The 15,119-nt window shown below is 54.8% G+C and overlaps 1 protein-coding gene across 1 annotated transcript in view; it reads left to right on the top strand.

The window, feature by feature from the left end:
• Positions 1-10,846, top strand: part of AAK1 (AP2 associated kinase 1) — a 93,413-nt gene extending 82,567 nt beyond the window's left edge. The window contains exon 17 of the mRNA XM_054396636.1: positions 9,663-10,846. Within this exon, the coding sequence (XP_054252611.1) occupies positions 9,663-10,771 (1,109 nt within the window). The 3' untranslated portion in view covers positions 10,772-10,846. The remainder of the gene's footprint in view (positions 1-9,662) is intronic.
• The last annotated feature ends 4,273 nt before the right edge of the window (positions 10,847-15,119 follow it).

The raw sequence follows: 15,119 nt of genomic DNA, 5'->3' as shown, positions 1-15,119 counted from the left end.
CTCAAAGATGCTCTTGAAGCAGCTCAAAGATGCTCTGAAGCAGCTCAAAGATGCTCTGAAGCAGCTCAGAGATGCTCTGAAGCAGCTCAAAGATGCTCTGAAGCAGCTCAAAGATGCTCTGAAGCAGCTCAAAGATGCTCTTGAAGCAGCTCAAAGATGCTCTGAAGCAGCTCAAAGATGCTCTTGAAGCAGCTCAAAGATGCTCTGAAGCAGCTCAAAGATGCTCTTGAAGCAGCTCAGAGATGCTCTGAAGCAGCTCAAAGATGCTCTGAAGCAGCTCAGAGATGCTCTGAAGCAGCTCAAAGATGCTCTGAAGCAGCTCAAAGATGCTCTGAAGCAGCTCAGAGATACTCTGAAGCAGCTCAGAGATGCTCTGAAGCAGCTCAGAGATACTCTGAAGCAGCTCAGAGATACTCTGAAGCAGCTCAAAGATGCTCTGAAGCAGCTCAGAGATGCTCTGAAGCAGCTCAAAGATGCTCTGAAGCAGCTCAGAGATGCTCTGAAGCAGCTCAGAGATGCCCTGCAGCAGTCACCTGCGCAGTGCTCTCTGCAGGCTGTGGGAGCTGCCACAGACCCTTTAGCCAGGACAGGATTCTGCAGCCTAGGGGCAATGTGAGATGCTGGCTGTGCTGTTTCTCCATGCAGGTGTAGGGAGGGGGCTTGGAGGGTGGGCAGAGGGGTTGCTGGTGGTGTGCTGCAGGGAAGGAGCAGAGCTTGAGCCGATTTGCTGCTTCGCTTTTGACTTTCGTTGTTTCTTTCTTGCTTGCTCTTGAACGCCTGCAGCTGTTGTGTGTCCGTGTGTGTGTGTCCTGCTCAATACTGAATCCCTATCTCTCACACTTCCAGGTGGGCATTCTAGAAACAACAGTGGAAGCTCTGAGTCCAGTCTTCCCAACATAGCCAGGTCTCTGCTGCTGGTGGATCAGCTCATAGACCTGTAGCAGTGACACAGTAGCAGACGCAGTTTCCGTCCCTAATCCTCTGCTCTCATTCCCGGAAGAGTTAACTTCCACTTGTGGTTCTTTTGGGCTTGCTTCTTTCAGGCAAAAGAATTTTCTTCCTTCATCTTTTTGTTGTTGTTTTTGGGGGTTTTTGGTTTGGTTTGGTTTGGTTTTCCTTAATTAAAAGACAAAACAAATCTGCCAACAGGAGACAGTCACCAACCTTTCTCCCTCTCTTCCCATGCCCTGGATAAACGAATTCTGTCTCAGTTCTCCAGGTGTAGCCCTCTCTAAAGCTGGTACAAACCTGTTGTGGTTCCTCCTACACCAGGTGTAGCTCTCTAAAGCTGGTACAAACCTGTTGTGGTTCCTCCTACACCAGGTGTAGCTCTCTAAAGCTGATACAAACCTGTTGTGGTTCCTCCTGCACCAGGTGTAGCTCTCTAAAGCTGGTACAAACCTGTTGTTGATCCTCCTGCACCAGGTGTAGCTCTCTAAAGCTGGTATAAACCTGTTGTGGTTCCTTCTACACCAGGTGTAGCTCTCTAAAGCTGGTACAAACTTGTTGTTGATCCTCCTGCCCCTGTCCTTAAGAACCTGTGTCTAAAGGGAGCCCTGTCCCTAGCTGCCCTGTCCTGATGTCACTGCTCCCTGTAGCTGCTGGATGAGCCCTGCCTGCTACTCACTCCTTCCTCCTTAGTGTAGAATGTGAGCAATTGTGTTCTAATCTTTGTCCTTGGGTTTGGGTTTGGTTTTGTTCCTGGTGTTTTTGTTATTCTGTTGAATGGGCAGGAGGAAGGGGACGGGGGGGCTGGAAGCTGATGTTTCTCACCTGCCAGTGTGTGCTTCAGAGGAGGAGAGAGCCCCGAGGTGCTCTGAAGCACCCTTGCCTGCTTCCTCTGGTGCTGGTGCATATGAAGAGATTTCTGGCCTGCCCCTGGCTCATGGTTTGCTCTTTACCAATCCTGCTTGTGAACAAACTGCACTTCCTTAGGGGAGGAGGGAAAAAAAAAACCCCTCCAATCCCCTCCTGCCCCCCAAACCTGCTTGTTAAAGCTGCAGAAACAGCCCTGGGTGAAATCTACCAAGGTTTGGAACCAAACCCTCGGGAGCATGGCTGTGACCTTTTGTTTTCTGTGGGGGTGGAAAGGGCATTGTGGCAGCAGCAGATGTATCTTCTCTCCATTCTTTCCTGTGTTTGACTGGAAAACAAACAAAAAGCAAACCCCTCCCAAGCTGCTGTACGTGGTGTCTGAAGCAAATGGTCCTGCAGGTGGTTGCCTCTCCAGCCCTGGGTTTAGTCAAGCATCAGGTACTGTCCTGCCTTCCCCTTCTCTCTCTTGTGACTCTGTAGTGCAAACCAGTTGAGTATGGAACCATTTGTGCAGTAGACAAAGATTGCTGTGGACTCTCTGGCACTCCTCAGCCTGTGTGGAGCAAGCATGCACTGGGTGCGGGTGATTTGGAATCAGAGCTGCTGCAGCTCCGTGGCTTCAACCTTTTCTTTTCTTCCCCTCCCTTCACCACACTTAGTTTGTCACCTAGCTGGGACTCCTCCTCCTGCTCCTCCTTGGCTTTATGGCCACGAAGTCTGGGATTTCTCTCTTGTATTTGCAAGCTCTTTCTGACCAGAAGGACTCTTCCTCCTCTGTAGTGGAATAAGTAGTAGCTTCCTGCTGACCTTGTGTACGTGTTCGTAGCCGTAGTAGTACAAAGTGCAGTTCCCATGTGCGAAAGTCCCAACGGCTGGAATGTGTCTGTACAACCTCTGGCTCAGAAGGCAACAACTCAGAGTCTCTGACTGCGCCTCTCCTCCAGTCTCTGCTCTGCCCCCACCCCACCACCACCACCACCACCACTTAGCCTAACCAGCTCTGTACATAGAACTGCCCTCGGGTGTGTGTCTGCTCTCCACTACTCTTCTTTTCCAACCTCTCCACCCTTACTAATAATAAAAGTATTGCTTAAGTGTGTTGTATCCTGACCTGTGTACACTGCACCTTTCCAAGAGAAGCTTTACATCAGAACTTATGGAGATGACCTTTAGTCAAATTGTGGATAGAAGTTTATTATCGACTAATTATTAATATTATTAATTAATGATGATGATGATTATTTTTGTTTTATATTCCTTAAAGCACAGGCAAAAAAAAAAAAAAAAAAAAAAGCTGGACTGGAAACCACGCAGCTGTTATAGATAGAAAGTTATTGTATAGACAGAGCCTGAGATTATATGAAGAGAGAATGGATTTTACAAAGCACCATCTGCTGTATATTAGAAACAAAAGATTTCTGTCAATTAAAGTACTTTTAAAGAATGTTGCTAATGGCACTCGTTCAAGGGCCCTGCCAAGGCTGCTCCCTGGGTTCTGACCAATGCTATTAAATGAGCAGATCTCACTGGTTGCTATCTGATTGCAGTTGATTTGCCAAGCAGGTTCCTCCTGGCTGCAGGTTGGGGGATCCAGTGCCCTGCCAGCTGTGTCCTCAGAGGTGTCTGCCCTACAGCCTGGCCCTGGGGAAGCCTTCACTGCTCGCTCCTGGAGTGGATAGGAATGGGAGAGGTGGAATGAGGGAATGCTGGGATTGACTGCAGGGAAATGGTTTGGTTTGGAAAAGGCCTCTGAGAGCATCCAGTCCAACCAGCAACCCACCACCACCATGGACACCAAACCATGACCCCAGCTGCCATGGCCACAGGTTTCTGGAACCTCCAGGGATGGAGACTCCACCACCTCCCTGGGCAGCCTGTGCCAATCCCTGACCACTCTTGCGGCAAAGAAAATTTTTCCTCATCTCCAACCTAACCCTCTCCTGGCTCAATTTCAGGCAATTTTCTCTCCTTTTAGCACCTGAGACTAGGGAGAAGGGGGAGGGGGTGGTTACCTGGCTTTAGCCTCCTTTCTGGGAGCTGTAGAGAGCAATGAGGTCTCCTCTCAGCCTCCTCCAGACTAAACACCCCCAGGTCCCTCAGCTGCTCCTCACCTGTCCTCCAGACTCTTCCCTCAGCTTTGTTGCCCTTCTCTGACCCTGCTCCATGTCCTTCCTGCAGTGAGAGGCCCAAAGCTGACCCCAGGATTTGAGTTGTGTTTTGTTTTGTTTTCTATGTGAACTCTCTGAGTGTCCTCCAGGCCTTGGGTTGGTGCTCAAAAGTCAGGGGAGGTTTGTGTGACACTGCTGCTCTGAGGGCACAACCTGAGCTTTCAGCCAGGAGCTGCTGTGGGTCCAGCATCCCCAGAATGGTTCCCTCACAGCTGTGCTTGGGGCCTTGTTTGGAGCCATAGGAGATGTTTCTGTCCCCTTGCAGGGGCTGTAGGCTCAGGTGGTGTTCAGCAGTGGAATGCAGTCAGCCAGGTCCCAGCAGAGCCTTTCTGCCCTGTCTGTGCTGTTGGCTCAGGGTGGACTGCTGGGAGCCTCTCTGCCCTGACAGGCTGGAGCTGGGGGCAGTGTTCTTGGCATGGGCTGGATGGGTTCCCCTGCCAGGATCCTGCAGGTGCAGCCCCAGTGCAGGGGGCAGCTCCCTTCCAAATCTGGGTGGTGCTCTGGATGGAAGAATCACCTCTGGGTTTGAGATGTGCAGAGGGACAGCTGGAACTGAGATATTGGCTCTTGCTTCACTCTGAGGGGATCTGGACTGCCTCTGCCTTTGGAGATCTCTCAACTGGGTGAGCACAAGGGTGGCACCCACAGCCCAGCAGCCAACAGGGCTGTGGTGTTTGTGTGCCTGTCCCCAAAGCAGAGGTGCTGCAGCTCCAGGTCAGGCTGTGCAAGTCCTCACAGGCTTCCCTGAGGCTGCAGGCAGAGTGCAGCCTGCTGCAGAAGCCTGAGAGGGGTGGAGGAAGCCTGAGGCAGGTGGAAGAAGCCACTGGTGGCTTCGTGGCATCCTCTAAGAGCCACAGGCAAGTGGCAAGCTGAGTGAATCTCTGTGCAGAGCAAAGTTCTTGTCGAGGGCACTCGCTGGAAGTGAGTGGTGGTGTCCTGAAGGCTCTCAAGGTGCTGCCTCCAGTCCCTCCAGCTCCATCTGCTTTAGAAGTTGGTTGAAAAATGTATTTGGTTATGACAATGAAGGTTCAGCTGTGGTTCAGCAGGTCTGGGGGGATCCAGGCAGACACCAAACGTGGAGCTCAGAGGCCTCTGCCTGCAGGGCTGGCAGCCAGCAGCAGCTGCTCCTGAAGCCTGGGTGTGGTGCTGTGGAGGAAGGGGTTTGGGGCTGGGGGGCTTGGGGTTACTTTTTGTTGTTGTTTGAGTTGGGGTTTTTTTAGCCAATATATTTTCTAGCTGAGGAACTCTGGTGGGAATCCATCAGAGCTGGGGAGTGGCTGTGGGGGAAGTGTGGCTGAGGTGGGCAGTGCTGAGGTCACCATGGGGAGATGGAGCCCCCAGGGCAGTGCTTTGCTGAGCTGTGTGGGCACTGCATGTTCAAAGTGCTTCCACTGCAGCAGCAAACACAGACCTGGGGAGGAGACAAAAAGGTTTTTGTGGTGTTTGTTTTTCATTCCTGTGTCTGTAACTCTCTTTTCTGTAGCTGGGAGCTGTGCCCTGGGGGAGCACAGATCATGCTCAGCAGCAGCTCAGGGCTCCAGGGGAGCAAGGCTTGGCTGCCAGGCTGAGGTTGTTGTAAGGCCAGAGCTGATGTGTGAGACTCCTGCCCTGCACAGGAGGCAGTTTCACTCCCAGAAACTCACCTCCTGGTTTGCTCAGGCAAGGCCAGGCTGCAGCTGAAGCAGGGCTCACAGCTGGCAGTTGGCTGAGCGAGGGGAGGGGACCCAGACACTGCTGTTAGCCTCCAGCTGCTCAGTCCTGGTCCCAGGCTGCTGGGATGTGCTCTGGGGGTTGGTGTTTCACACCTCCCCCTGGCTCACTCTGCACAGGGCAAGTGTCTGTAGCACTGTGCCCAAACTGGGACATTCAGTTCCTTACCTTCTGGAACTGCAGACCTGAGATCCCCTCCCAGCCCCAGGCAGTGCTTCCTGCTGCTGTCCACAGTACAGTGGTGTGGGGATGCTGACCTGTGGTGCTCTGCTGGGAGACCTCCTCCTGAAAGCACCCAAAGCTCTCTGTTGTGGTTTAATGGCTTTGTTTCAAGGGGTTGGAATGCAAGGAAAAACATCAGGAAGGAAGGAAAGAGGGAGGAAGGAAGGAGTCTTGTGACCCTTTAGAAATGTCAGACCTTGCCTGTGACTGTGCTGCTCTTTAGCTGTTACCAGAGGTCTGCAGCAGGCTGCTCAGAGCTTGTGGATTCTCCTTCTCTGGAGAGATTCCAAACCCACCTGGACATTGTGCTCCTGGGCAAGCTGCTCTGGGTACCCTGCTGGAGCAGAGGGGTTGGACTGGACGACCTCCAGAGGTCCTTTCCAACTCCCACCATGCTGGAATATGCTAAAAGCTTCCTGACTTGATGGGATCACAGAATGGGTTGGGTTGGAAGGGACCTTAAAGGTCATCCAGTTCCACCCCCCTGCCATGGGCAGGGAGAGTCACTTGGTGGAAGAGGAGCTTTAGAGGCCAGGAGTGCCTCTGTCTGCCCTGCCCTGCCCTGACCTGTTGTGGGCTGGGCTCCAGCAGTGAGATCATCTTGGTGCCTGCTCTGCTCCTGGCAGTTCCCATCACAGGGAGAGTGAATCTTGTTTAGCCTTCCTGGCAGCTGTTCCAGCTCCCTGCCACCTCAGTGCCCTGCTTGCTTACAGGGTGGGAGAGCTCCATGTGTCAGCCTCTTGGGAGCCTGCTCTCTTCTCCAGGCTGCCCTCTGAGTGCCTGCAGGCTGCACTCTTGGGGCCCTGAGTGAGGAGTGGATTTGTTCTCCATGCAGAAGGGGAGCCTGAGCATAGCTCAGGAATTGTTTCTGTAGGGCATAGATCTGAGCCTGCAACAGAAAACGTTGTGCAGGGCTAGGGAGAAACCTCAGCCCTCACCTCAAGCTTCTGGGAGGGTTCTGTGCTGGAAAGCTTGCAGCTGTTGGAGCCTGCAGAGCACTGACTGCAAATCTGAGGGGTGCTGCCCCATCAGGCAACAGCTCCCAGGAGGGGCCAGAGGAGGCAGCTGCCCCTTGGCAGTGCCCATCCTGGCACAGGCAGGTGCTGGGAAGTGCTGCATCCCTTTCTGCAGGAGGGGTGGTGAGAGCCTTGCTGTGTTCCTGTGGCTGTGCACAGCCTGCCCTGGGTGTGACAGGAGCCGAGGGCAGGGCTTCCAGCAGCAGGCACTGGCTTGGCTGTGGGAGGTTTGTCCTTCAGCAGCTCCCAGTGCTCCTTTCTCTGCTCCCTTGCAAGGCAGAACAAAGCTACCTCGTCCCTGGGAAACCATCCCTGGAGTGCTGCAGCCTGGCCTCTGACCTCAGACCAAAGCATCTCTCAGTGCTGGCTGCAAGCTCTGTCCTCAGAGATGTGCAGCAGGAGCCTCTGAGATGTTTGTCTGCAAGGCCTGGAGCTGTGGCTGCCTGTGGGGAGTTGCTGACCTCCTGTCCTTAGCTCTGACCTGACCTTCCCTCAGGAGGGGTTGGGGTTTGGTTGCACCTCGGTGTCTAAGCAGGGCTCAGACCTCCTCTAGAGCAGGAGATGGAGATCTCCTCTCACAGCTGCTGAAGCCACTCTCTAGCTGGACCTGCACCCTGCTGTTAACTGCAGTAGATGCTGGCATGATGCTGCCTGCCTCATGGTGATGCTGCCACAGCTCCTTCTGGGGCTGGCCTCTTGCTTTCTGCTGAAGGAAGTGAACTGAGGAAACCAGGAAAGAAAAAGTGGCTGTGACCAGTTCCTGTGGGGTGGTGCCTGGGAGCCAGCTCTTGTTCCTCCATCACTGAAACAGAACATGGGGGTGCAGATGGTGCCCCCCTCTCTCAGCAGACCCCCAGACTTCACTGTGGTTTGCTGCTGCTGTGCCTCTTTCTGTTGTTTCCAGACTGCCAGAGCCCTTCCCTCCTGGCTGTGCTGCCTGGCAGCTTTGGGTGAGCCCAGCTCTAAGCAGAGGCCAGCACCAGCTGCTGCCTGAGCACTGCTCCACTCTTCCCTCCCAGGGGGTTCACAGCTCCTGTGCTGGCCTTGGCAAGGGAGGAAGCTGCTGCTGAGCATTTGGTGCCCTTCTCAGGATGGGCTGAGAGAGCAGGAAAGCCCTGGGCCAAGGCTTTGCTGCTGAGATTCCTCTTGTGCATATCACACACAGCTCCTGCCCCTGTGCTGAGCCCCTGCCACCCTCCTGCCCCTCTCTCCTAGGTGCCATGGCTTGTGTGAGCCCAGGCAGCTGCTGGCACGGGGAACTCTGTAACAGGAGGATTCTGATCAGGAGCCTTGGTGGTGCTGTCCCTGTCCCAAGCCCTGCTGGGATGCTCTCCACCAGAAATCCCTTTTGCCTCTTCCCCCTTTCCCTGTGCTGTGTTTTGGTGAGGGTCACCCAGAGGCAGCTGGTCCTGCTCTGCCCAAACCTCCTGGTGAGCACCTAACCAGCCTCAGCCTTCTGGAAGAAACAGCACTGCCAAGGTACCATCCCTGTAAGCCCTGAGCAGTGTCCAGGGCTGAAGCAGTGCAGAGGCTCCAGGAGAGGCAGGCAGTGTCCCTGGAGTGCCCTGTTGCATGCTGACAGCTCTCCAGCAGTGCCACCCCAGTGCACACTTGCCCAATGAAGCCTGGGTTTGGTGCCCACTGCCTGGCTGCTGTGTCATTGGTTGTGAGAGGGCACCGAGGAGGGGTCCCTGGAGCTGCTTGAGGAGTGGTGCTTGCAGGAGGCACTGGGTGCTCAAGTGCTGACCCTGGGAGGAGTGTGGGTGCCACAGCAGGCTGGGTTGGTTCATACTTCCCTTGTCCTCACTCAGTGGCCTCCAGCCAACCTCCTGCCCCCTCCTGCTGCTCCCTGCACTGCACACTGCTTAGTTCTCATCTGCCTTCTTCCTGTCCTCTTGCTAACATGAGCCCAGTGACACCTTCCTAGCCTGCCAGTAGCTCTCTGAAGGTAAGAGATCTTCTGTTCTGTCTGTGTTGAGTCCTAAGCAAAGCCAACCCCCTGCTGGAGGGGAGCAGAGCTGCGAGGCTCCCCCTGCCCTGTGTGCAGAGCTTTAGAGCTGTGTCAGATGCTTGGCTTGAAGGCATGGTCTGGAATGTTCCACAGCATTTGCCTTGCAGTGCTCGTCAGTGCTGCTGCTGCAGTAGCAGGAGGCATTCACAGCCCCAGGCTGACCTGTGGGCCCTGGATATTGTTGTACAGCTCAGAGGGCATCCTCTGGAGTTCAGTGGCCTGAGCATCTCCCAGCCTTCCCGAGGGATGTGTCAGACACAGAGGCCATGCCAAGCTCTGGCTGTGGGTAGGGCCAGCAGTGCAGGATACCCAAGCCTGCCCCTTTGCTGGAGCTGCACTCCAGGCAGCAGTGTTGCCAAGTGAAAGGCTCTCTGCTGGTGGTGGTTGTCGTGGGGGGCAGAGGAACCTTTGTGGCGTGGTGCTGAGAGTCCATCCTTGTGTGCAACATCTCCCATCTCTTTCTGGCCAGTGGTGTTTGTGGTGTCCCCAGGCTGTGAGGCAGTGGGGGGTTGTCTGTCACTGTGTGTCATCAGCACCTCCCCTGGCATTGGCATTTCCTTTCAGTCGTCCTCCCTCTCCTCCCTGTTTCCCATTCGTGGTGGTGGTTTCAGTCTGCCCAGCATGGTGGTTCTTGTGTGATCAGCACCTTCATTCTTGGTCTTGCCTGAGGGGATGAAGCCTGTGGGCTTGGAAACTGACTCTCTTCTCTTGCATTTGTAGGTCTGCAGAGGGACCCTGCCCTCTTCCCAGCTGCAGCTCTGGATCTCTCTAAAGGACCTCCTGGCAGCGATGGCCTTGCTCTGTACAAGGGGCAGCCTGAGGTCCTGGAGGTGAAAGTGCAGCACAACTCGGAGCCAGAGCTGCTGACAAGAGATGGACCTTCCAGCAACAGCTCCTTCTACAGCAGCGAGGGAGAGGGCACAGACCAGGAGGGAGACCTCCTGGATTGCAGCGGCTCCAGGCCTCTGCTGATGGATTCAGAAGAGGAGGAGGAAACCTGCAAGCTGTGCCCAGGCTTCCTGCAGGCTGCACCCAAGGAACGACTTGAGGCCTCCAAAGAAGATGCCCAGCCCCAGTCCTCCCAGCCCAGAGCAGGGGAGGTGCTGTTCCCTGCCTTCCAGTCACACACAGGGGAGGTTTTCAACGAGCCAGACGTGTTTGCCACGGCTCCCTTCCGGAGCTCCAGGAGGGTGCCTGACGAGGTGGATGTCTTCACCAAAGCTCCTTTCATCTCCAAGGGCAGCCTGGCTCCCAGGCAGCCAGAGGAAGCAGATGTCTTTCTGAGAGCCCCTTTCACTAAAAAGAAAAGCCTGGAAGAGTTGACTTCCCAGGGTGTGGCTAAGGAGCCCTTCCCACCACCCATCTTCCGGAGCCCAGGAGGTGACGGCCAGCACAGGGCTGCCTTCCCAGCCTCAGCCAGAGCTCAGTATCCCCCTGCCAGCTTCGCTCAGCCAGGCAACCTCCATCCCTCCTCTGTCAGAGCCGTGGAGCCCTCAGCCCCCAGCCCTTCCCCGGGGGTGCTGCAGGAGCAGGCTGGCAGCGAGAGGAGCCAGGTGGCAGCGCAGGAGGCCGCGCTGGGCTCTGTGCCCAACAAACCTTTCCGTCCGCAGTCCCTCTCCAAGTATTCCAGGCACTACAGCCCGGAGGATGGGCAGGGGCTGGAGGCCAAGCCCATAGCTGCTTACAAAGTGATTTCTCAGACCAACAGACAGGTGATAGCAGGATCTGTCTCCGTCACCCCTTTGTCTTCCAGGACTACAGAGCTGCCCGGCGCCGATCCCTTCGCCTCCGCTCCCTTCCCTTCCAAAGTGGGGAAGCAAAAGCCTTAATCTGCTGGGGGCTGGGAGCTGTGTGTGTGCCCTGAGGAGCCCACCTCTCACTGGGCCTTGAACCTCTTAGTTGGAATGACTGACATAGCAAGATATATATATATATATATATATATAAAAGAATGATTATTTTTGGGTCAGGACTCTATTTGCAGTGATCTAGAGTGAAGCATTTTAACTTATGTTAGTCTGAATGCTTGGCTCTCAGGACCTTCATATCCTTTGCCAGTTGCTTCTCACCTTCCTTCTCCCACTGTCTTTTCCCCCTTCCCACTCACATTTATGTTTGTAGATGCTTTTCCAAACCAGTATTGTTCCCTATTTGTTTTTGGTCCTGGCTGGGGAAATGCATTCTCAGATCAATGAAGAGGTCTACTTATCACAGAGCAGGTCAAGGAGAGGTTTACAAATCACAGAGCAGGTCAAGGAGAGGTTTACTTATCACAGAGAAAGTCAATCAGAGGTTTATTAATCACAGAGCAGGTCAAGGAGAGGTTTATTAATCACAGAGAAAGTCAATCACAGAGAAAGTCAATCAGAGGTTTACCAATCACAGACCAAGTCAAGCAGGACTTGCTAAGTGCTCTGGAAAGGAAGGGATGGCAGAGGGGAAAGAGCTGCTGTGGGTTCCTGTCAGTGGGGCTGGGGGAGCAGGGTTGAAGTTGGCTCTTCCTGCTGCTGGTGGTGGCAGAGCTGGCAGCAGGGTGATTCTGTGCTGTGTGTTTGGAGGTTGTCTGCACACCCAGCTGCAGGTTTGTGCAGCTCTGGCAGGAGCAGAGCAGAGCTGTGGCACTGCACAGGCTGTGGCTGCAGCTCCCTGCTGTGCTGCACCTGAAGTGCCTTCAGCATCCTGCAGCCTCCTGGGCACAGCAGCCTCAGCAGAGCTGCTCCTGTGGGGATGCTCAGGCAGAGGCTGGGGTCTGTGTTTGCTCTTTGGTTTAGGTAGAAGTGTAAGGAGCCAGGATGGTGCTGCAGAGGAGAGCTGTGCAGTCTTACAGTGTTAAAGGCACCCCTGAGTGAGGACTGTCTCATGCACACAGCAGGGTGGCTCTGCTGCCCCACGGACCTCAGCTGGCTTCATGCTGCAGGGGCTGCAGGACTCTGCTGCCTCTTGGGGTGCCTGTGGTTAAGGATGAACCTGACCAAAGTCCAGGCACACTCCTTGGGCAACATCGGCCTGGAACAGTGTTGTGCTTCCTGAAGAGGAGGACACCTCCTTGGTGCTCCTTCAGTCACTGAGGTGGTGAACCCCAATGTGCTGTTTGGAGGAGGAGTCACTGGCTGGCAGCTGGGCAGGAGCAGAGCACTTTGCTTCTCCCTCTTCTCACTAAGCTAAGAGAGAGCTCAGGGTGAAACCTCTCACCTCCATCCTGCAGGATGCCTGCTTGCATCACTTGTCCTGGCTCTGCTCTCTCTGGCCCCTGCAGTGTGGTCAGGGCTGTCAGACCCCCCCTGTGGCAGGGATGCCAGTGGCTGCTGAGCCCTCCTCTGACAGCTCCAGAGCAAAACCTGCTGGGTTTGTGTCTAGGGACCTGACATCTATGGCACAAAGTCCCCACTGAGTGCAGCAGCATCTGGCTCAGTCTCCTACAAGCCTTGTGGTGGCTGTTTCCCAGGACAGTCTGTTGGTGCCCTGTGAGCTGGAGCCTTGTGCAGTGTTCTCTCTTGGGCTTCTCTCATCAGTGGCTCTGAGGTGTTTGGGTGTGGGGATGCCACATTTGGGCAGGGGAATTGCTTCTGAGGTCAGGAGCTGCTGAACACAGAGCAGGTTCCAGCCTTGATGTGTACTGGGAATGGAAGTTTTGCTGTCACTGAGGGGCAAGGACCAGCCCCAGCTGCTCCTAACTCACCAGAGTCACACCTAGGAGAGCTTCTGCAGCTGAAAACTGCTTCAGTCTAGTTCTGTGGGGAAAAACTGCTGAGCTCCAGCACTGGCTTTGTCTGGTGTGCAAATAATGAGTGGTCAAAGAATGCAACAGCCACATGAAGGCTGCTGGACCAGAGCAGAGCATTGCAGGGCCTGGGGAGGCTGCCTGGAACCCCCTGAGTGCTGGGAGCTGCCCAGTGAGGCCTCTGCAAGCAGGAGTTACCCACAGCTCCTGGGGTCCTTTCCCCTCCCCACATTCAGCTCCCCTCCAAACTATCTCCAGTTGCAAGGAGCCAAATGTTCTGCTGGATGTGGTTGGTGTGAGGCCTGCCTGGGAGGGAGTGGGAGAAGCTGGGACAGGTCTGGGGTGGGGAGGGAGAGGACTTGGAAGCAGGGAGGCTGCAGGGCTTGCACAGCCCCCTTGCTGAGCCCAGGGCAGGCTGAGTTGTGTGGAGCTGGGAGCCTGCTGGTACACCCCACTGGTGCACAGTGGTGGCTTGGGGTTTGTTCTGTCCCTCCAGCAGCACCTCCTGGGAACAGAAGTGCTGTAAAGAAATGCCTGAGAGGTTTCTTCAGCAAAGCTGAGGCTGCTCCTTGCTGTGTTTCTTGTCTGTCCACTGTGTACCCCAGAGGTGGTTGCTGGCTCTGTGTTAAAGTTGTTGTCAGAGGAGCAAACTGTGAATCCCAGGGGTCCTGAGGAGCCCCAGGGCCAGGTTCAGTTCAGCACAGGAGCTGTGCCACAGCTGTGCTCGTGGCCAGGAGGCTCCCTGTGACCTGGAGCTGTGGAATTCCCTGGGGAAGCTGCTGGAAGGGAGGTCAGACCTTGCAGGGATGGATCTGTGGAGCAGGGAGATGCCTTGCTCAGCAGGTAGCACCTCTGCAGAAGATGTGGGGTCAGGCCATTCCCTCTCTAACTCCATCCAGGTTCTCCTTCCTTGCCTGCACTTTTACTTGAAAAATTTGCTTTTGGCTAATTCTGTGAAACTTCTCTGGGCCAGGTCCAGCCCTCCCTCAGCTGCTGCTGCAGAGGCATTGCCCTGCTCCCCTCCATGCTGGGACCAGAGCCTTTCACCTCTCCTCTTGGTGAGGTGGGGATGAGCTGCCTGGAGGTCAGACCTTGCCCCCCTGCCCTGCCAGCCCAGGGAGGGGAGGAGGGAGGGAGGGGAGGTGCAGCAAGGTGTGCAGCCCCTGCCCAGCCCTGCCTCTGCTGGGGGCAGGCTGTGTTTCCAGACAGTGTTTTGGCAGCTTTGGTGTTCTTCAAGCACTTTACACAAGGAGCAAGCTAAGGGTGCCCCAGAAGCTAAGGACCCTGCCAGCCTCCAGCCAGGGCTTCAACGGTTTGAAATCTCCTGTGGGGGTGGAGGCAGCTTGGCCAAACCTCTGTGTGTGACCTATAAAGGGAAGAGCTTTTGGTTGTGGTCAGAAAAGTGGATTTCAGTGCCTGTTAGTCTGATCTGCTTCTCATTCCCACCCTGTATCCATTCCTCCTGATCCTGCAGTGCCAGCAGTGCAGCTCCAGTGTGCTGAACCCTGCCTGGACATTTCATTGCCATACTCTGAAGCTTGCTGGTTTCAATGTTTTCTTTGCCACCCCCCTGGTGATGTTAATGAAAATAAGACCTGGATGGCCTCAGTGCAGTGTCTGAAGTCAGTTTTCTGACCAGAACCCCTGGTTTCATCTCTTTCTCAAGCTGTAGGCAATTCTGTTTGCTGCCCTGGGTCCTCCTGCTCGGCCCTTGGGCTGCAGTTATGGCTGCAGTGCTGCCCCTGGGTAAGAGGCAGGTTCTTACCCCCAACCCCAGCTGGAATGCACTTCCAGACCTTTTCAAATGGGCTCATGAGAGTTTCTGCATGCAACAAGACAAAGCAGTTGGCTTGGCCTCTCTGTGCCTCAGAGCTGTGATGTTTGTCCAGTGCATGGAGCAGGAGCAGCCCATGGTGGTGACCTGCACCTTCCACAGCATCCTGGGGCCTTGCCTCACCTCTCCTCTGCCTTCCAGCCAGCTCAGCACTGCTCAGCATTTACAGCCCAGCCCCTGGCAGCCAGCAGAGGCTCAGTCTGTAATGCACACTCTGCATGGAGCACACAGGAGGGGTTCCACCTGCAGCAGCAAAGCCCTGCCAGCAATCCTGATGCACAGCAGGTCTGCAGTGGGACTTCAGCAAGAGGCTCTGCGAGATCTGTGGAATCACTGAACTCTCAATCACTCCAAAGTGGTCATCTGTAACTTTAACTCAGCTTCCACCAAAGACTCTTGTGTTGGGGAGTTGAATTTTTGTGGTGTTTGGTTGGTTGTTTTGGTTTTGTTTTGTTTTGTTTTTCTCATGGTGTTAAGTCAAGGCCTTTCAGCAAGCAGAGAGACTCCAAAGCATTACTACAGTAGTGTCTTGACAGTGAAATCAGGTTCCAGGTCTGAAACACATTCCTCCAAATCAGGTTTTAGGTCTGAAACCCAATCCTGAATCACATTCCAGGTCTGA

This window comes from Indicator indicator, chromosome 38 (assembly GCF_027791375.1).
Source record: "Indicator indicator isolate 239-I01 chromosome 38, UM_Iind_1.1, whole genome shotgun sequence".
Taxonomy (NCBI): domain Eukaryota; kingdom Metazoa; phylum Chordata; class Aves; order Piciformes; family Indicatoridae; genus Indicator; species Indicator indicator.
This window is presented reverse-complemented; position numbering and strand designations above follow the sequence as displayed.